The 21648-nt window shown below is 38.6% G+C and overlaps 3 protein-coding genes across 21 annotated transcripts in view; all 3 read right to left on the bottom strand.

Moving 5' to 3' along the window:
• Positions 1-237: 237 nt before the first annotated feature.
• On the bottom strand, positions 238-5711 carry eif5a2 (eukaryotic translation initiation factor 5A2). The gene is made up of 5 exons (XM_067478604.1): positions 5552-5711; positions 4473-4649; positions 4244-4348; positions 3553-3684; positions 238-2878 (listed from the first exon to the last, which is right to left on the bottom strand). The coding sequence occupies exons 2-5, from the start codon at positions 4629-4631 to the stop codon at positions 2816-2818; spliced, it is 459 nt and encodes a 152-aa protein (XP_067334705.1). The 5' UTR covers positions 4632-4649; positions 5552-5711; the 3' UTR covers positions 238-2815.
• A 1143-nt stretch (positions 5712-6854) lies between these two features.
• slc2a2 (solute carrier family 2 member 2) lies at positions 6855-14454 on the bottom strand. Of its 2 annotated transcripts, XM_067478602.1 has the most exons (12): positions 14307-14454; positions 13635-13730; positions 12015-12223; positions 11689-11813; positions 11444-11559; positions 11185-11347; positions 10949-11055; positions 10337-10417; positions 10038-10142; positions 9808-9909; positions 8701-8904; positions 6855-7678 (listed from the first exon to the last, which is right to left on the bottom strand). In XM_067478602.1, the coding sequence occupies exons 1-12, from the start codon at positions 14319-14321 to the stop codon at positions 7472-7474; spliced, it is 1530 nt and encodes a 509-aa protein (XP_067334703.1). In that variant the 5' UTR covers positions 14322-14454; the 3' UTR covers positions 6855-7471. The 2 variants fall into 2 exon arrangements, with proteins under 2 accessions (XP_067334703.1, XP_067334704.1); XM_067478603.1 differs by lacking the exons at positions 13635-13730; positions 14307-14454 and having other exon boundaries at positions 11929-12054.
• A 454-nt stretch (positions 14455-14908) lies between these two features.
• tnika (TRAF2 and NCK interacting kinase a) overlaps positions 14909-21648 on the bottom strand; it is a 55226-nt gene continuing 48486 nt past the window's right edge. For 9 of the 18 annotated variants that reach the window (XM_067478584.1, XM_067478581.1, XM_067478586.1 and 6 more), the window contains 6 exons: positions 21418-21567; positions 20606-20623; positions 19591-19750; positions 18647-18786; positions 17895-17974; positions 14909-15867 (listed from right to left, as the gene is read on the bottom strand). In XM_067478584.1, coding sequence (XP_067334685.1) covers positions 15801-15867; positions 17895-17974; positions 18647-18786; positions 19591-19750; positions 20606-20623; positions 21418-21567 — 615 coding nt within the window. In that variant the 3' untranslated portion in view covers positions 14909-15800. Of the gene's footprint in view, positions 17975-18646; positions 18787-19590; positions 19751-20605; positions 20624-21417; positions 21568-21648 lie in introns of all 18 variants that reach the window. The other 9 variants (XM_067478589.1, XM_067478595.1, XM_067478596.1 and 6 more) reach the window with 2 other exon arrangements.

The following is a 21648-nucleotide window of genomic DNA, read 5'->3' as shown; positions in this document are numbered from 1 at the left end:
TGAAGCAAAATTTAAGATCAAAACGCAGAAGCCAGCTATGATTTGCTTTGAAATCATTCTTACAGTTGTTTCTTTTGATAATATTTTGAACAATTCACTGTGCCTGTCTACTTATTGGTGTAGTTATTGTCCATTGAGGTAAAAAGATAAATAAAATTAAAAAAGAGGAAACATTAGTACGATGCATTATAGTGAAATATTTTCATTTAGAGCAAATTATAATAAATTAGGGGACAATTCTCCTTGTATATGAATGAACTTTATTTTGCCTACATAGCAGAAACACAGTTGTAATTGATAGGACAGCAGCAAAACAGTAAGTCACCAATTCCCTATTGTAAAATAACACATTGATACAGACATACAAATGAACCTCTGTAACCTTTCTTGCAAAAATTAAAAAAAAGAAAATCTGAGAAAATCTGGTCATATTTCTTAGACATCATTTTGGAGATTTTTGTACTGCACCTATAGATCTGCACGTGAAGCCAACTAGAATATAGCCAGCTACTTTACAGTCGTCGTCAATATCATTTCGTGTAATATGTAGAATATACACACTGTAAATTTACACATAGTCAATGGCCCAAAACCTAAAGTGTCGTGGGTAATATCTATTACCGCTATCACCTCTGTCCAGGAAAATGGCTGTGGTCCTGAGTGACCTGAGGTTACGTGAAATTGTGACATGAAAACACCAAACTACGGATTGGTCAGAGAGAATTGTCACTACCACTGGATCATCATTGTGCGAGATGGAATGTTCCAAACAAATTTTAGTACATGTTTTCAACAGCCAGTATATTTATTTATAATACTACGCTGTGTACAATTATATGGCAAAATACAAACTGGGCTTACACTACGCTGCTTGCAACATTTGCTTACAACAGGCTGTTTTGACAAATATTTCTGGGGCTCCTTACTTCCAAGAAATGATAAACTCATTTTGAGGGGCTGGAAACTTAAGTTGTGTTTGGATTTAAGTGCCTGTGTTGCTACACAGGGATTTCAATGTGATCTTCCATGCACCAGCTTTTGCCACAGAACGTCAGACTGAATATGTTTGCATATAAACATGGACGTCTATTAAACTGCTTCCTTTAGACTTAATTTTTTAGTAAAATCTTTGTTGGCTCCTGCTTAAAGAAATTATGTCAGTAAAATAAAATATTCCACAGTACACTGATTGTAATCATGTGGCTTACAACTTTGGGTGTGCGCAATCTGGATTACGGCAGCTTTACACAGTTGAAAATCCAGATGGCTAGGTGAAAAGAATTGGGAGCCCCTAGTGTGACTTTGAGCGGGAAAATACAACACATTGAACAGAATATTTTAAGAAGAAACATAAGGAATGTAAAACACAATACAGTATAACATCCATTTGATTTAGTTTCAGAAGAAAGAAATGTATATATATATATAAACACTTATCTTATTGTGTAAGAGACTGAGGCATTTGTGCTAAAGAAGCCAGATTTCTTGACCATGTATCGACAATGTGTTGACAAAAGCACAGGCTTGCGACCAGATGATGAAATAGTAGAAGTACTGCTGTGCATATAGTGAAAATATTTAAACTTCCTGAACTCCATATTTGTGGGTAAAATCCAAAGTGTGACAAAAAGAAGTTTATGCACATCATTCCCACAATGAGCGGTTAAATGTTAACTCCACAAGAAAAACTCTCTTCTTTACTAGTGTGTCACCTCACTACGCCATGAGTGCAAATTCTACATTCAGAAAACGGGGGATAAAAAGCACTCCGGCTGCAGCGCTTCAAATATATTGCAAATCAATGTAAAATGTGTCAGGAGGTAGGTGAAAAAACTCCTGCAAGTAAATGCAGGTTCAAGTGCACGTAAATACATCATGGTTTTCTGCCATTATCAAATGTCTCCCGATAATATCTGTGTCAATGTAAACCAATTTAAAAAAAAAGAAACAAAAAACACCATTTTACAAAATTTTGTCCAGTTGATCCACAATCTCCATATAAAACCCATAAAATAAAATCCTATTAAACTACAAACAGCCCAAATATTCCTAGCCATAGCCTTAAATATTTCTCAACTGTAATGCTCATCTGTTAATTTTTTATTTTAAACACCAATGTCTCACATAACAAGTTTGGCCCCTGCATTTAAGACCTAAAATTGTTTCTAGTTTAGAGTATGCCAAGAAGTCATTAATATATTTAGCACTGTTGAGAAATTCTATAGGATTTAAAATATGCACATAAAACAAACAAAAGACAAAGCCTTAGAAACACCAAACACTGGGAGGAAGAAAAAAAACAACAAAAATAACAAACAAACCACTAAATCTTTACGCTGGTCTGCCGTGCAAATGCAAAAATATATCTGCGCCTGATTAGAAGTTGTGCCAACCAGCTCAGTGAATTACCTAATATTGAAGAAACAACGGTGGATGGAAACCTGCATGATTTGTATTCTCTTTTTGTGTTATCTCGAAATTCTTTTACAATCTTGACTACACTGACTTCTAGTTAAAGTCATCAGTGTTTTGTTCGTTCAAACCATTTCTGTACATTTGTCAGCTCATAAAGGCATTAGGTGAACGCAAAGTTTAAAAGTATAGAAGCACTGCAGTACCCAATGCAAAGTTAAGCTGTGACGGATAACTTCGTTGACTGCAGACAATGTCAGTCTGCCCTGAGCTTGAGGTACAGGATTGAAGATGATGACCAGGATCTGGCAGCGATGTGGGGTGAAGGTCATTGGCTTTGGAGAAGCTTCCAAGCCAAAATGGAGGACAGAAGCACAAGGTCTCCAGCGTTGTTCTGGACTTATTAAGAATTCATGACCTTGGTGCCAATTACATGCTCTTCACCTACAGCTCTCATCACAGAGACCTGAAATGGGATCAGTTGTCTCAAACCACTTAAAGAGTCTTCTGTATCTAAATGGCCCTGTGTTTGCCGGAATTTTAAGAGCTACTTTGATGGCTTAGTCTAGCATAGCATGCTACATCATCTTCCTAACAGGTTCTCGTCTGGAAAGCATTACTGGTTTACAAATATTTGCTTTTACTCAATCATTTGATAAAAAAAGGCTGTGTGTTCTAGATATTCATAGGGCTGTCAAATGCCCCAATAAAAGTTCTGTATTGAGAAGTTGTCTGGAGTAAAAAACGTGATGTTTTTTATAATAATTGGTGTATTGTCAATTCATTCAATTGAATGGTTAATTGACAGCTTTTTTATCTTTTTGTTCTGACCTCAACAACAAAAATTTAGGAAAAAGTGTAAACACACCGGATGGAAAATCAGTGGCAGTACTATGTACAAACAGGAGTTCACCACCATTCACAATAAGCACAAAAAAACTGAGGTTTTAGCAACTCATAAGGTTGCAAAAAAGACAGATGTTGCCTGTGTCAAGGTGTAATAAATATCAGTAAATATAGCAAATGTCTGAGTACTTACTAAATGACTACACTGAGCATGAAAAAGCAAAATCTGAAAATATAAGGGTTTTCATACTTGCACACTTCAACCAGTTTCAGCCTCAGGTCACAGAAACTCACCATAAACTGTTCTCCACTATTGAACTTCATCTCAATATCTTTGCCCAGGTCACCTTCTGGCACTCTAAGGTCCTCCCTGGTTTCTCCATTGTCATCCATCAGGGACAAGAAGCCTTCTGAGACATCAATTACCTAAAATGTACCATCAGGCAAACAACAAAATAAAGTTACCTAAACCTGAGAGAAGAGAGGCGCTTGTATAAACAGCAGCAACACAAAGAGTGAACAAACAGCTGTAGCAGAAACATTAAAAAGGATGAACCGTGTTATCTATTTAACAGAGCACTGTTCTAATCAGTGCTGACATACATGCCAGCTTCATTTAAGCTCAAATTAAATCTCCGTCACAAGTGTCACACTTGCTCATATTTTTTTTGAAAAAAATAATCAAATAAATAAAAGAGGCTGCTCATTTTCCATGGGGAAAACCTGTGCAACCAGTTTAAAAGTTCGAAGTCCTTTTATAGCAACTGAAAAGACTGCTCAATATTGACATATGTAACACACCCATTTAGCAGTTGAGAAAGTATTTCTCCTCCTGCACTACACTTTCTCATTCAGAGTAGGTTATATAAACCACGATTGTCAGGTGAACTGCACTGGTGGTTAAAAGAAATGTGAAAACAATGCACATGACTACTAGATATTGGAGCCCCTCAGTTACACAGAGAACCAACGTGGACAGCCTCACCTGGTAGTCTTTCCTCGTTACATTAGGGACATCCATGTTATGGGTGGATGGGCAGATATCCTCCAACTTCTTCTGAGTGAAGATGTCAATTCCAATAAGGTGAACCTAGATACATTTCTTATTAGCTGCGGCTTTAAACAAAGCAAGCATTTGGGTTTTCTTGAAAACTGGGAAATGTTTGGGGGGAAAAAAACAAATCACAGAACATGATGCAGAAGGCAGTTCTTACCTTGGCATGCCCGTGCTTGCCAGTCTTGGAGGTAGACATTTCAACGATCTTACAGGGCCGCCCTTTCACCATAACGAAGCCGTTCTTCCTCAGTGCGGAGCACTGCATGGGGAACGTTGTAGAGGCCCCAGAGTCCCCAGTAACGAAATCATCTGCCATGATGGACGACAGGCTCTTCTGTATCAGCCAGGACAAGACCACCACGACAAGTTACCAACACAAAAAGCAGCATTATAAAATAAAAGTAGCAAATCAAAAGAAGGATGTGGCTTTGCTGTCAGGTAGCCGGTGAGCACACGTTTAGAATTCAACTCGAAATTGAGAACTGTGACCACAACCAAGTCGCGCCGTTCAAACATCTTTCAAAAAAGCAAACAAAAAATAAAGACAGAAGCTAAGCGCTGTATATCTGAGTGGGATATTCTAACTAAGAGGACACAATATCTACTTCGTGATTAGCGTCACAAGGGCAAAACTGTCATCTTTGCAATACACTTTATAGGAGCACATTTGCAGCGATCGCGTGACGCTCCAATTTCAACAGCCACTCCCCAAGACGGCGCAACCACGCCCAGCCAATAAATTAGCCGGTGAGCTAATTCCAGATGCTAGTTTTGTCAGTTGAATTAGCGTTTTTAGTTAAGTTTGCTGCCTTCTTTAACTTGACAAGCTGGTAAAAGATCCCAATTAGTTAAACGTGCTAGTCACTGTATTAGTTTACGGGCGTAATTAAACAAGCGCTTAAGTTAGCATTACAGTGGCTAGCCAAAGCCATTAGCAGAAGGTAGCTTCAGGTTCGTATCTTGTGTTGTCTGTCATCGTTAGCTACGTTAGCTCGCTAGTACAACCCACTAACACTGCCTCTGGGTACTGATGCTAACGGCAGCTAAACGGCGTGCTACCTTCTTTCAGTCACTCAAACATCTTCCCACTAGTTACTTATTAACTTCCGCTACCGAGACGCCGAATCCCTCCCAGGGTCACACACTTAAGTAAATTGGTTAAAGCTTCAGTAATGCTACACAATGAAGCAACAGCGTATTCAATGTTAAAGCCATTTTTAAAAAAATTGAACTCACAGTGTCAAATGTTCCGTTTCTCCTGTGTCTTGCTTCACCAAAAAAAGTCACGTCGCATGCGTGGCGCTTTTGTAAAGCAGGGTGAGCGGAGAGGGCAGGTTCGGGCTCCGGTGACAGCCAGTACCTGCCCCCCCCCACGCGCGCCACACATGCAGTAACGTCACTACACCAGGCGAAGTAAAAAGAAAAGTTTATGTGAAAAAAAAGTACCGTACTATATAGGATGCTGTGCGTCAGAGATGGTAAGAATTCAGCACTAAAGTAAAAGTGCAAGTACTTGCCTAAAAGTTACTCCACTCCACCCCACTACAAGTAAAAGTACAACTTCAAGTAAGTACATTTCCACAAGTTACACTGAGGTAAAAGTAAAATCAAATGGAAATACAGTAGTACAATAAGTATCACAAACGTTCGTACTGTTCTTTAGGAAAGAGCTAGTGCACAACACGTGATATTTGACTGTTACATCAGCCACATGTGCTAAAGTAAAAATTGAAATGCGTTCCTTTTTTTTATTTTTTATAATTCTAAACAAGTAGAAAGCTCATTTTTGGTTCCCGAAGCACATTTCCTCTTTGTGAACATGTCATTGCAATACAAAACAGCTGAGATAACTGCAGTAAAGCATACTACTTATACTCTGAATGCTGTGACAAATTTAGGAAGCATGAGGAATAAAAGTATTGTACATTTCCTGGGTTCCCAGGTGTGCAAAATAAATAAATAAATAATAAGGCCAAGTTTGATGGGGATCTTACCTTGCAATTAGTGTTAAATTGGTTCCAGGGCTTTCCTGGGGGTTATGTATATAAGGCAGAGTGTCTATGGTTAAGCAAATAGCCGAATAAACATTTATTTTATTTTCTTGAAGGTACTGTTGATTTATGATTTTTGTCTGATGTTTTATATAATAAGAATGTACAATATTAGTAAGTATTTGATGCTTCATAAGTAAAATCAATAAGTAAAATTTTTCATCCTGTTCATGTTAAAAGCCCACTGTCATCATATTAACACTACGTGTGTCAAGTGTGCACATCACACTTCTGTACACTAGGTTGAATACTGGACCAGAACCGAACCTCCAAACTAGTTTTAAGCAGGTTTACTCTCACATACAAGAGACGGCCTTCTGGTGTCTCATACATACATACATACAAACATACATACATTCGTGAATATGCACAGCCACTACCAAACATTCAACTGAAGTAACCGTGGGAAAAACAGTCTTAAGTGGAGGGACACTCATGATTTTATGGCTAGACCATGAAATCATTATGAAATGTCATAGGCAAATAAATACTTTAGAATAATATTTTATTATTACAATAATACTTCAAATCTCTTTATAGCTTTTTAAATACATTTTTACTGATAAACAAAGAAACTCTTATTTTGCCACTTGGGGGCAGCAGAGACAAGCCATGAACACACTGATAGTGACCTGTAAATATATTAATTGTGGTTTGGCTTTTGGCCAACTAATGAATGTAGATTCAAAATTCACTTTTATTTTAGCCCTGTTTTTTGTTCTTCACTTTCCCGTAGAGGTAATAGCTTTAGCTTTGTAGGTTACACACTACAAGGATGCCTTTTCATAAATAGTACAAACAGTAATGTACTCCAACATTGATAAGGGTAATGCCTTTACCCATAGAGTCACAAAACTGCAACAACAATTTATATTTAATAAAATGTAAACGACTACGTATAACAGTAATAAGACACTGCATTATTGCAGTATTGATTCTTGAGTATCTCATGTTTACTAGTTAAAATGTGTTTTGTAAAGGGCTCACGTTAATCTATAATATTCATTATATATGTACACAAACACATTTTGAATACTGACAGAGAGGCATACGTTGACCTTTGCACATACATACAAACAGACTACTCAAGCACATAGCTGTTGTTTCATGCATCTGTGGATGTTTTGAGCTGCTGCAGTTCAGTTGTGTCTGTAATCTCTGCTTTAGGACTCTTTTTCCGTCCCTTTTGGAAAACAGCAGCAATCTCCTGAAAAGATTTGCCTTTGGTCTCGGGGACCCAGCGATATGTAAACATAGTGAAGATGAGAAGCAGCACAGCAAACAGTATGAACACAAATGAATCCAACCAGGTCTGAAAAGAAAATAAGAACAAGTAAATAGACACATAAACCCAAAAGCAAGTGCATGTGTTGCACAAGCTTAAGTATATTGCATACACCCATCAGCCACAACATTAACATCCCCTGGTGGTTTTAATATAAAGATAGAATATGTTTTTTATATATAAAAATGAGCTAAATGCTGATGCCTTAAAATGGATTCACCAACTGTCAGCACATAATGTGGTTATACAGTAATCACATCCACCTTTGCCACCATTGATCTTTGACCCCTATTTGTGATTAATTATGTGGGGGAATAAAGTAAATTTAGTCATATGGTTAGATAATTGGCAAATAGTCAACCAAGATGGGCTTATTGAAGAGGTTACAAAGAGGACAAGAAGTCACAGGGTGTGTCGTGTTTAGAGGACTGCTTAAGATCACCGTAGGCACTTTGTTGTTACAAGGCCAAAGCAATGTAGTAGATAGTGGGTCCTGGGGTCACAAGATCTACAAGAAGGTGGAATAAAAGGGTTTTATTGCTTCTCAGCTGACATCTTCAGATAACCTAGAAAGGGACAAGAGTGATGACTGTCAACTTCGTGCACCTGGTTTCTTCATTCATGTTTTGTGAGGGTGGTTCCTTTCTTGGGTTTGAGTATAAATAGAATGGGTTTGAGAGATACAAGTCAGAAGAAGAAGACACCAACATCCATGTGTTCTTCTCCATGCCGGCATGTAATAACTTGAGATGGTTTATCACACTGAGTTCCGTGTACAATTCTTCCAAGAGGGAAAATTTCTATCACAATTACTGTACATGTTTTGCCTTAATTACAATAATCTGTATTGTTTCTTTTACTTTTGAACTTTAAGTAAAATATAAATTATCTGCTTAGCTTCTACCACCTCTGCACACAGTGTATCACATTTTGCTGTGTATGGGGCTGTGTAGCTGCAGACTGCTCAGAGTGAATGTTGATGCCTCCATGACAGTACTAAGACTAACAATGTTATGTTGTGGCTGATCATGTGCGTCCTGTGTGCGTACCTGTATATATGGAAAGGTCATGCCTATGATGAAGTTGCTGGTCCAGTTGCAGCACCCAGCGAGAGCGATTGCTGCAGGCCGAGGTCCCTGGCTGAACAGTTCAGCCACTATAAACCATGGAATAGGACCAGGACCAATCTCAAAGAAACTCACAAAGAGAAAGATAGCTGACATGCTGACGTAGCTCATCCATGAGTATTCATTCTGGAGAGAAAAGGGAAACAATTCCTTCTTAGAGGGGATGGTTATCATACTGTGAATACTGCGTGAGATGCCCGCTCGTCTCAATCAACTCACTCCTATGTTCATTTTATGCCATTTCGTTTGCTTGCATCCACACTAGAAGCTAAGTACGACCCCAATTCCAAAAAGGTGCGAAGATGTGAAAACGTGAATAAAAAAGAGTGCAATGATTTAAATAAAATTTAATATTAGCTCATTTTGTATTTGATGGTTGGAGTTGGAACAGGCGCAACAAAAGGCTGGAGAAGGCAATTGCCGCAAATCAAAAACAAATTGAGGAGCATTTGACAACTAATTAGGTTAATTAACAACAGGTCAGTAACATGACTGTGTACAGAAGGAGTTTTTCAGAGAGGCAGAGGTTCACCAATCTGTGACAAACTGGGTCTAGAAATTTCTAAAATAAACAATTTCAGAAAATTGTTCCTCAATGTATAATTGCGAAGACTTTCAAGATCCCACCTTCTAAAGTATATACTATCAACAAAAGATTTAGAGAATCAGGAGGAATTTCTGTACGCAAGGGACAAGCATGTTGTTTACTGTATGTTCTATTGTAAATAAAATATAGGTTGATCAGATTTGCAAAGCACTGCATTCTGTTTTTATTTACGTTTTACACTTCATACCAACTTATTTGGAGTTAGGGTTGTAGATGCAAAACTGAACCTTCCAACAGCTTACTTTCCTTCTCTCTAAGCCTTATGTCTCCATTGTCCCACTGTGTTCAGTACCTTAAATATTCTGTTGTGAGAACAGAAAATGAGTGTAGCTGCTAAACAACCTTAGGACAGTCAATTAAACTAGGTGGGAAAAAACAAAGGATACTACTGCAGAATAAGATATTATAAACTGAGAGCAAACCTGGAGTTTTAGGCCCACTGTCAAAGCAATTGCACAGCAGGTCATCCCTCCCAGACCTGCCAGAATCAGAGTGCGTCTGCCAGCCCTGTCCACCAGTGCCACCTAGAACATACAGTGCACTGTTTGTCATTGATTGATCTGTGTACTGTATGCAAGGTTTAAATGTGGGAAGAAATACCAGTGCATGTTCCTGATGTTTGTCTGTGTTTTGCAACTGTGTAACTACTCACGGACACCAGAGTGAAGATTGTGTTAATGACCCCGACTCCTATAGTGGCGTAGACTGGCTGACCAACACCAGCCCGGGTAAAGATTGACGTAGAATAATAAAATATCTAAAAGACAAAACAGATTTCTATTTTTAGAAGGTCAAATGTGGAACAGTATAATGTAACTGTAAGCTATTTTAGAGTCACACAACAGAGGAATATAGTCCAATACAAAGCATCACAATGCATCTCACCATGACATCATTTAAATATACCACAAGTAAACTGAACGAGAAAAAGGGAAAAAGGGAAAAACTCACCGCGTTGATGCCAGAAAACTGTTGTGAGAGGTGCATCATTAGGGCAACTGAAAGCTGCTTTCTGTACACAGACGAGCCGATCTTGAAGAAAATAACAAATAATCAACTACTGTCACTTTGGTGGTTTTCAAAAGCACACGTCTAAGAATTCACAGATGTCACTGCGGAAAAGTTTGGTTTGTGAGAGGTAACAACTCTACAGTAGCATTGCTTCATCTGCAGCTTCTTTGCAGTAGGTTAAGTCCTAATGTGGATTTATCACGATTTGAATACTGAAAATCCTTTATACTAAAAAGTTTGTGGCATCACTTATTTAACAATGATTTACCATTAACTGTTCCTAAATCATTAAGTGAGATCATCAGTGCACTTTGGTTGCTCACTAATTTAGACGGCTCATCGAATGAGGAAGAATTTTATGCCCCACTCGTCATGACTTGATAGGACCATTACAGTTTAACGGTAGGTTTTGCCGTTTCAGACTTAAAATATCTGTAATTCTGCTATTGCTGCAAAAGTTGAAATGTAATTGTAATTCACAAAGAATAACATTCGGGTAGTTACAGTTTTAAAGGTTGTCTCAGATAACCCTGTTTTTGTAAAGATACGTACCAATGAAAGGATGGAAACCTTGGCCTCCTTGTCTGCCTCCTGTTTTTCTCTCTTCATCTCTTCCACATCAGCACTGGCATCGTACGCCCCCTTTAACCGATATAGACCTGCAACAAAACACACAGTGAAAGGAGACAAGAAGAGGAGTCTTTAGAAATAACAGTCCTGGGAAGTACATGAGTCATCCCAAAATTTTTTATTGTTTCTTTAAAATATCAGTTGTGTGCAATTCTTACTTCTTCGAGCCTCTTCCTCCTTGCCAAGTACAATGTAAAGATAGCGTGGGCTCTCAGGGCAAAGAGGCAGCAAAAAGGATTGTAAAATAGCTGGAGCTCCAGACAAACCAAGCAACAGGGGCCACATGTCATCATTACCAAGTACAAAGTCCAAGCCTATTACCTACATCCACATACAAACACGCTTATTTTAGGTCATGCGTTGAGTATGTTAACAAAATTAGATGCTGCATTGTTTGTGTGGGTGAGTGCACGTCACCTGGCTGATGAGGATGCCGACAACAATAGCCAGCTGGTGCGTTGTTCCCAAAGCTCCTCTGTAAGCCTTGGGTGCTATCTCCCCAATGTACATAGGCACCAGTCCAGAGGTTAGCCCTAAAACACACACACCATGAGCTAACCAATGTAATGTAATGAGGACAACTATTCAACTATTCTTTAAAGCGTAACATAAACATTGGGAATTCCAACTGAATGGTGGTTATAACAAGTACTTTCATGTACCACAGTAAAAGCCCATAATAGCTCGGCCTGATATCACCATGATGTGAGGTTTCCATATCTTGCAAAAACCCATCAGCAGTCCAGCAGTTACAGCCAGAACATTTACCATTAACATGCCCTTCACCCTGAAACACAGAGAGATAGAGATACAGAGAAAAACGTGTTCAAAATGGCCATGTGTGCCATGGCATTATTCCACATTGATCTGGTTCAACTTCAGTGTTTTAGGTCTTCACTTGCCATTCTCCCCCATCTCTTCTTTCCAAAATATCATTATTTCGTTCTTGCCTGATTGCACCCTTTTTATTACATCCTTCCTTTCTCACCTCCCCCTCAGGTCTCCCACAAATCCCACCAGGAAGGAGGATACCATGCCACCGATAGAAAAGCTTGCCACTGACAGTGACCAATACATGACCACAGTAGGGTGTTGCCCTGCCTCTGAGAACGCTTCTTCTTCTGTGCTGTTTTCTGACGGGACAGCAGTCCTCTCTGACCACACCCCCAGAGAGCGCCCATAATGCTTTTCAATGACCTGCAACACAGACACGCACGCAGATCAAAAAGTAGCTTCAAAATACGCACATACACATACACATACTGTAGCAACACTACACACTATTGCACTGTACTCTGCATTTCAAATGTTGTGGTTATAATATTTAGTATGCTACATTGTATCAAATAATTTCAATTAAATATCAATTTGTCACTTTGTAAAAATGCATGTGGAGACATGTGGAGTTAACTCCGGTTTTGCGACAGTGTTGGAGCTCATTCAGGGTTGGCAGTCCTCCCAAAAGTCAGTACGCATTATCGCACCTCCGGTTCCAGTTTAGGTAAATGCTGAGCCAACTTTTCTTAATTACACTGCTTTTTCAACAGCAAGGACGGTAAAATGCAGAAGGACATCCAGACAAGGTGGGGGAAAGTCCAGAGTCTGTCATGATGTCCAAGCAGTCCAAAGCAGCAGCAATGTCAAGTTCCTCCTCACATATAGTTTCGATATGAAAATTATGAAGGTTTTCAGCAAAGGATGCCTGAGGATGCATGTGGCATCTTTTGATAAAAATCCTAACCAATAAATGAAAACATTAAAACCAAAAACTTATAACCATCTCTTCTTATAATTCACTCCAGTACATCTCCACTACCCATTTTGACCTCAATAATAGACACATAGTAGAATTATCTTCTTTCTGATGGTTTCAACTGAAAAACTGAGAAACTATAACTTTGTAAAAGTAGAATTCATCATGCATAAAATCGCACAGGTGGCCATAATGTTATGCCTGGTCGGTGTATAACACTGGAGTGCCTTAAATGTAGGTACCCAAAATGCTTTGCACAGGTTCTCATTCTATATTGTACAGCTGGCCTGATCCACCAGGAGCAACAAACTTGGGGTTAAGAGTCCTGCTCAAGGACAGTTACACTCAGAATTGAACCAATAACTCTGAGATTGGTGAGTGACAGCTCCACCTCCTGAGTGTCTTCCTTGGAGATATCCATAGGTGACCATAGCGTTGTCTTTTGGAAAGGAATTAAGTTGTGCCAGAAGCAAAGACACATCAATAAGTGGTATAATACACTCTGACTTGTCCACTGCTCCATAAGTAGTGTTTGGTGGAGAGAGTCACTCAAAGATCATTCCTGACCATAGAGTTTGCAGAGATATCGATAAAACAATTTTTGGATGGCTCCTGAAGAAAATTTGGGAAGTAGGTGGATAAGCATTTTTTTTTTGACACCCAGAAAAGTGAGTCTGAAATTCTGTTCTCTCAAAATGACATGTCCTCTTCAGTGCAACAGAAGTGCAACTGCAAAACTTCTACCTGTCTTACAGGATAGAGAGGGTGGAGTAAGCTTTTGTGGACTGACTGGTTTGCATGAAAATATAGTATCAATACACAAATGAGCCCTTAATGCAGCAAAGCCTGCCTTACCTTCTGGGGTGCATTAATGACTCCCAGACTGTAGCCATATTGTAGGGACCCCAAAGCTACTGTGAACACAGCAATAGCCAATGTACCCGTCAGCTGCTGCAAGAGTGAGAGGTAATCGGTTTAATTAGGGCACACAGGTACACCACGAACAAACACACACTTTGAACTACACATAAGCAAGAGAAAAAGGGTCAACGATTACTCAGCTGTACTCACATCACCAGCAGTCACAAATTCAAATAACACAAAATACTTTATTCACATTATCAATGAATATATTATTGCTTCGTGTACTATTGCAATAGTGCCTATACATTCAAAAGTTACATAAAAATACGTAATAAAACATCTGACCTTTTGCATGTGCAAATAACACATTTGAACTGAGATTGAGTTGTGACAGATGTGTCATGTTATTTCTTTCAATATGACAATCTCCAAAGCAAAATGACAACACGAGCACAGAACACGCCGATGAATTAACAGCTGGTTATCTTTACTGAGCTGTCTCTTGAGTGCCTAAAACCTAAAGTCAGCAAATACGTGCAACCATGTGTTGACAACGGAAAAGCCAATTCTTTTTCTTCTGCTCAAATGATTCAGAATAAGAAAGTAGCACATGTAATAAATTCATGAAATACATATAAACTTGTTTGTAAGGAATTATCTTACCTTTCCGGAGTCCATGATGGTTCCACAGTGTCAGCCTGGCGCCTGGGGGTAATGATCAATGAGGGTTGCATGCTCGATCACGCTGTGTCCACTCATTAATCGGCAAACACATGCGTGCTCAAGGATACATGCCCAGTCACACACATCTGTCACACACATCAGTGCTGACAGAATATTTTATAATACACAAATCTTATATATCCTCTATTCTCAAAAACACAAGCATTTCTCTATCGTTAGGAAGTAGTAAAATTACATTCATTGTGAATAGTGAACATGTGTTATTATATATATTTTTACAGAAAAAAATAGTTTCTGGATTATAAAGTATTTTATGTTTCATGCTAGTAACTTATAGATAATTATAAAATGGTATGTTGAAGTTAATAATATAATGTAAAATTGAAATGTTGCTGCTTTGATTCAAACATTGAGGCACTATTCTCAATCCCTCTATCTCTCTCTCTCTCATGCAAACTGTTAATATTATACTTGAGGGTTGGACAAAGTCTGAGGGTCGACTGATACACATGTGCAGACTTGCAAAAACAAGAGGCTCTCTCATATCTACAAGCAAAAAAGAAAAAACACACACACACAAATGCAGAGGCATAATGCTCTAGTTTCTTTTATTTCTCTCTTACAGCTTTTACAAAACAAATAAATCCCCAAACAGGACATTAGTAATGCTCTTTCAAAATAAAGAAAACAAGAAATAAAGAGAATAAGAAATACAGTGGTTTCATCTTTGAAAGGAGAGTCCTCAGAGTAACGACTGTCAGTATTTTCCAATGGGAAGCGTAGATTCCACGATGGACAAACATAGTAATAATAATGCCCCACTCACACCTGCTCATTAGTCTCACAGAGATGCATGCCTGCACACACACAGGGAAGACAGTGGTTTCTTCAAGCTCAGCTTTATTGCTAAATGTTAACCTGCTCCCCCTAGCAGAGATCAGTGAATCTAATCTACAGCTGCACAGGAACAGCTACTGCATGAATGTGCAAAAACTCCTTGAAAATATACATTTTTTTTTTTATAATTTAAAAGAAACATTACCGTTCCACCATTTTGCTATGTTGTTTTTGTGCTCCCTTAAATTTTTTAACCATAAGCAGACATCCTCCAGTACATCCTCCAATATATCCAATACAACCTTTAAATGTCCATCAGAAAAATAATGGAATAAAGAATCGGCACAGATGAACTAATCCACCCTTTGTAGTGTCTTAAAGAGCCACTTCACCAATTTTCAACTTGCACCCCATGACTTTAGTTTAGGGTGTAAATATACAACAATGCTTTCTAAACCTCTCTCTGACTTCACTACATTAAATACCTTTCTTTTTCTGGCTGAAGAATGCCTCCAGATGACATCACCCAGAGGACATTTTAGTTCAGATTATGTCATCTCATTGCTCACACTATGGAGGTTGTGATCGTGATCAACCTGCTTTTCCAGAGCTCCCCAGTTGATATTATCTGAACTCCTAACGATGTAAGACTCCTCCGGGTGATGTCGTCTGGAGGTCGTTTTCAGCCAGAAGAAGAGAAATACTTTAAAATAGGGAAGACAGAGAGAAGTTTAAAAGCATTATTGTATATTTACACCCTAAACTAAAGCCACAGTGAGCAAGTGGAAAATTGGTAAAGTTGTCCTTTAAATTTAACATGAATAAGTTGTGCTAAATATTTAGGCAAAAATGGCAAGGTTTAATCATTCCATATTCAATTACTCCTTTCAAAGAATAAATCAAATTGTTAAAATATATTTCTATTAGAAGAGTCAAACAACATTAGCAATGGGTTAATGTTAGATAACACAAAAACCCAGCGTAACATAACCTTATGGGCAATAAAATGACCAATAGTGATTAGGCCTCCATTTTTGTTTTGCTTACATCATGCTAGGCACTGTACAAACAGGAACCAAACCCAAAGAACCACCCAGGAAGGAGCATAATTCAAGGGGAGACCACATCTTTTAACAATGAGTGCTTTCACGTGCACACAGTATTCAGGATAGTAGCTCGTATTCTGCTGAGGTCATGTTCACGGTTAAGCTCTTTATATGCATCTTCAAATCTCCTCTAGCAACATGGCTGTATTCATGAGAACAGTAATGTGCTGAAGAAAACAACAACATAGTCCAAAAAAGAAAAACAGGAAATCAACCACTAATATTGCCTATTTTAATTGCATGGTGTTCACATACACCCACTCATGAACTTCATACTAAGAAGATAAGGTCATAAATCTGCATGTAAACGCACTCAATGTTGTTTTGATCGCATTAAGGTAAAAGTTCACAGACGGAGACAGAATAACTGGGTTGTTTTTCAGGACGCTGCTTTCGGTGTCCCGCTTTGATTTGAACTTCATCTGACTCATTTCAACAAGTCTCGCTCACATACACACGCACACATAGATATTAACATACAATCCTGATTTCAGAGACACAAATGTGCTGTACATTTGATCAAGCATCAAGGACTCACTGACTTCAAACGGTTACACAGAAAAAGAAAAAGACAGAATGAACAGTATGATGCTCTCATTGTTCATTTAATATTACAGTATATCTGATGCAGCACCTTCAGATTTTTAAAGTGAAAACAGGGGAATGAGTTGTGATAGGGGAGGAGGAAGAGAGAAGAAGAGGAACAGAATGGACCAGTGATTTCACTTTAAAGGGAAACAGACATCTTTGCATACCGATACAACCCCCCCCCCCCCCCGTTGACAGTCTCACCGCAACTCTATCAGCGAAACACGATTGAACAGTAAATCACAATTCAGCCAAAAAGATGGCAAGAGGAGGAAGAGAAGGAAAAAGAGGGGAGTGAAAGAGGAGAAAAAAAAATCAATCATATTTTCTGCTTTCTCTGCTGACACCCAGAGTAGATTTGTCATCCCTCAGCTGCCGTAGCTGCTCTGCCATATGCATAAGTATATATTTGAATTTATATTAAATCTCATTAATCTAGTCTTCCTCCATTCTCTGAGGTGCAGTTCTCAAGGAATGAGTCCACACATAGCAGACAGGAAGCAAGTTAAATTGAGGACACTGGTGTCAAAGGAAGGAAAAAGTCTAGATCAAGACTAGATCTACCAGAAAAGAGAGAAGGAGCAGAAGAATTAAGACAAAGGAAGAAGAAGGGACACAGGAGTCAGGGTCTAAATTAAATTTCTACAGTTGCTAAATGGATGAATGCACTGGTCCTTTGCAAGGCAAGAGACAAACATACAGTAAAGGGAAAAGAGTTACAGACAGACAAAGACGGAAGAAGAGAATATTTGGAAAGTCAGTGGCACCACTTTGCCAGTTAGCTGAGTAACGATGGCTTCTGCATGACCCGACATAATCTGGGGTAAGATGTCTCTGCATGTAGAACGGGTCATTGCTGTTATTTTTTTTAATGTGATAACTATTTTTCTGCATCATTTTAGGCTCTCCAGTGGTAAAAGAGTTCACTCGTGGCCTCTCAATCAGTCAGGTTCATTTGTGAAAGTGCAGTGGGCCGACGTGGGTCACTGGGCTGACCACTGGGAGAGTGAGTTAGAGTGGCAAGTGGAGGCCTCACCAGTTCATCATAGAGTTTCTGTTGAGGGTCATGAAGAAAACTTGGCTGCTACCACCTGACCTCACTGATGCAAAGAAAACCTACAGAGAGAGAGAGAATATTAACACATTTTTTAAAAATTACTGTTTCATAAAATTATAATTACACATTATGTAATAAGTTTCCAGTATTTATTCTTTTTAGGTAAGTGTGGTGTAGGTGTCAGTTTTTGCAGGTATGTTCCACAAAAAGCTTTGTGCATTTTAGTAAATGACTAAACGATTACATGTGTTTGCCTGTGCACACATTGCTATGTCCAAATTGTAGATAAGAATCTTCCAAGTTTTTCTTTTTTTCCTGCAAAATGTTATCTATAAATTTTTGACAAACTTAAAGCTACGCTCTGATAGGGTTACAAATGCACTTTGGAGTCACTGGAATCATAGTGTGTATTTTAGCAGTACCAATGTGAGTGTGTGTGTGCGCGTGTGTGTACAGTATGGATCTTTTCCTTTGTGTCTCAGGTTTTTCTATCTATCTATCTATCTATCTATCTATCTATCTATCTATCTATCTATCTATCTATCTACTTTATGTTAATGTTAAAATGGTGCATTACATTGTATTCATATTTAACTATAATATGCAATCGTTTTACTACAGACAGATTACAAATCAATACAAGGGCCCAACAAGTCACTCTCAATACTTAGGATTTTTGCGTAATAAGAAATACTACACATTAGAGAGCACATGCTGTCAGACTGTTGTACCTTGTCATTCCGCTCACAGAGGAACTTAAGTCTCTGGGCTCTCTTGTGCATAAAGACTCCATCCAAATGACCTGTCTCCACAGAGCGAATCTCTATTGCTTTCTCACCCCAGCCCATGATCTGATTAGAATGGATATAGGCTGGAAAACAGAAAAATACAAAAGAGAGCAATAAGCACCAATGAAAAAAGAAAAAACAAACCCAATCTCTAAAGATAAATGCGTATACAGGCTTTATACATGATTCAAGTCACTTCCCAGCATGTGCTGTAAATACACAACAGACACAAGTTAATGGTTGGGTTCATTAGTAATGTGTAGCAGATTGAGGCTTTTTTCCCTTGGATGGTACTTTCCTTACATCTTAGGGCAGCTAACATAACCCTGAGCATTCACATGCAAACTGTAGGAGCTGGATGCTCCAACCATTAGTCTGATTGGTGTAGTTTTATGAAGTATTATACCGCTGGCTGCCACAAGGGGGCAGTAAAACATAGGAAATTAAGCAGTGTTTTGATGTTGTATTTAGTGCATGCTCAATTTCCTTGTTTTTAATTCTCCGATTTTTTTAACTTTTGTTGATGTATAACTCTTTCAAACTTTCATCTTAACTTTGTCCTTTTGTTTTTCTTATGCTAAGCAGCTTTGAAGCTTCCTGTGGAGACCAATTTTTGAATGCAATTAAACTTTAAATGAACCCCCCTCAGCTCATTTTTTACAAACCTCTTTTACACACATTTTTAAACTGTACGGTGACACATACACCGTTGCTGAAACAGAGACTAACATATCACTGTAGTTCTTTAAAGCCCTTAATAACTCTTTTAAGTCAGCAATTGTTTTATTTTAATCTGTAAACATAGTATGTCCTCCTGATGTTTATTGACACCTGTGTTGATAAAAGTCTGTTTAAATGAACTGAATACATATGCTGATGAGACACACCAACAGAGGTAGGCATCTCTCCCCACTGTAGCACCACGTCCTTGGTGATTCGACCGTAAGTATTGACGTAAACGCCTTCGTCCTCGTAACACAGCAGCATCTCCATTCCATCAGTCTTCGGGAGCACCACGATGGCATGAGGCGTCACCTGGCTCTGGATCTAATACAGATATACACATGCAAACATTTCGGAGGCTTTAATTAAATCTGTCAAGTGTAATCATATTCTACTTTAGATTAAAATATTACAGCAGCTTCATCGTGGGCCTTTAATGCAACAGACTTTGGCTGGCAGTTTTTGGATCTGCCTGCGTTCTGTAATCCTCTAACGTGCAAGTTTGTGGACAGAAACAAGCCTGACAAATATCCGGAGCACCAGAGCATCAAAAGGTTAAAACTTTGGATTGTTCCATATAATAAGCTTTACACAAACTACAGCACTTCTCAGTGACAGTAATTAGCAGAAGTAACAATAGGAGAGGTGACAAGAGTAACACACATAGCTTGAATCTGTGTATGTTACCCAAAGTGTGCTCAAAAAACCAACTCCATTATATAAGCCAGCACTTTGTGATGAGGTGTGACTAAAAACTACACAACGAGGGACCATCAGCACAACAAATAAGTGAGTAGGTAGTGAAAAAACTCATCTTAGTCCATGAAAACTTTGAAAAACAATTTGCATGCACCTCCTGATTGGGGAAGATGTTTACTGTGCACATTGTACAAAATTTCGATCAAGTTAAAAAGAAAGTAACTTTCTAAAACCACTCAGCACATCAGACTGTGGTGATCTTGGCTGATGATGGTGATAGTTTTTGGTATACAACCTTGGGATGTCTGCTGTGGCTAAGATGAATTTGTTCACATAAACTAGTTTTTTCTAGGTTATCTGTTAATGTCTACACTAAATAACGGTACTGCACATAGATGTAGACACACGCTTGTATCAACTAGGGGGGGTTTTACTAAAGATCTATTGATCTACTCTACAGGGTGGATGCCAGGATGTCACCTTTGTCTGTTTGGCACACTGGAAGAAAAGTTGACAGGGAAGGGAGGAGAGAGAGAGAGGAACCGTGGATGAAAGGTGGGAATAGGTGAAGACAAAAGAACAATCATCTCAGCGGTCAAAAATATTCTCTAGTAATAAGTCTTCTGGTGTGACCACTGGGAAGCAAGCGTTCAGTTGATCTTTGTCATCAAACTTAGCACAGGCTACAATATGTATTCGGTGGTTTATGTTTACTGAATATTGCCACTAGACCAAGAGTTTGGCTGGACTGCGTTTGAATTTGTTTAAGAGCGTGTGATTAGTGAAGCTACCACGAAACAAACTAATCTGCAAGCGTCCACGCAACAGTCATGTCATGACTCCATGCTGCAATAAGTAATAGAAGTATACAGAAAATACACTGACGTCTTGGTAAAAAATAAATAAATAAATGGATGATCTTTCTTGCAAGAGGAAATTTGAAAACAGCTACTACCTCTATAGTAATAATTGATTTAATTTACATGACGTCTACTTAATATACTGTCGATAGTTCAAGACCATTGTACCATAATTAGCAATGTAAAAAAATATATATAAAACTGCCATCAATCTTTTAATTGCTCAGCAGTTAATCAATTACAGACATATTGTGTCAAGAAAAAATTCATTACATTCCTAAAAGCCAATCCCAGTCCTCCTGGGACAGCATATGACTCACTACTGCCTTTGAGGAGGAGATTGACAGGTTTAAAGAGTATGATTCTGAGAAAGTTTGAGTGTCTTATTCACTAAGCATGATTTATTGCTCAACAAAGAAGACCTGCACTCACATGTGAGGGGATGTAAATGTCGTAAGGGTTGCCTGAGTCCACGTCGATCACATGGAAGCCCACACTGGAGCCATAGATGACTTTTAACCTCTGACCTTCCTCCACCGTCAAGTCAACCAGCTGGGGACGGTGCTGCAAATCAGTGAATGACTGAAAGACAGTGAGGGAAAAAGAGATAGCGGTTTGAGGAGAAGTAGATATGGTAAGTCAAATATGAAAAAAAAGCAAATG

The sequence above is a fragment of the Channa argus genome, chromosome 16 (genome assembly GCF_033026475.1).
Source record: "Channa argus isolate prfri chromosome 16, Channa argus male v1.0, whole genome shotgun sequence".
NCBI lineage: Eukaryota > Metazoa > Chordata > Actinopteri > Anabantiformes > Channidae > Channa > Channa argus.
This window is presented reverse-complemented; position numbering and strand designations above follow the sequence as displayed.

Bases quoted from the DNA above. Each gene is read 5' to 3' on its own strand.
- eif5a2 (XM_067478604.1), bottom strand. From the start codon at position 4,631: ATGGCAGATGATTTCGTTACTGGGGACTCTGGGGCCTCTACAACGTTC. The intron at 3,685-4,243 runs GTGAGGCTGTCC...GGTACATTTTAG, and splicing joins TAACGAGGAAAGACTACCAG to GTAATTGATGTCTCAGAAGG. The intron at 2,879-3,552 runs GTGAGTTTCTGT...ATCCCATTTCAG, and splicing joins ATAGTGGAGAACAGTTTATG to GTCTCTGTGATGAGAGCTGT.
- slc2a2 (XM_067478602.1), bottom strand. The intron at 11,348-11,443 runs GTGACGTGCACT...ATGTGGATGTAG, and splicing joins TCGGCATCCTCATCAGCCAG to GTAATAGGCTTGGACTTTGT. The intron at 9,910-10,037 runs GTGAGTAGTTAC...TGTATGTTCTAG, and splicing joins CAATCTTCACTCTGGTGTCC to GTGGCACTGGTGGACAGGGC.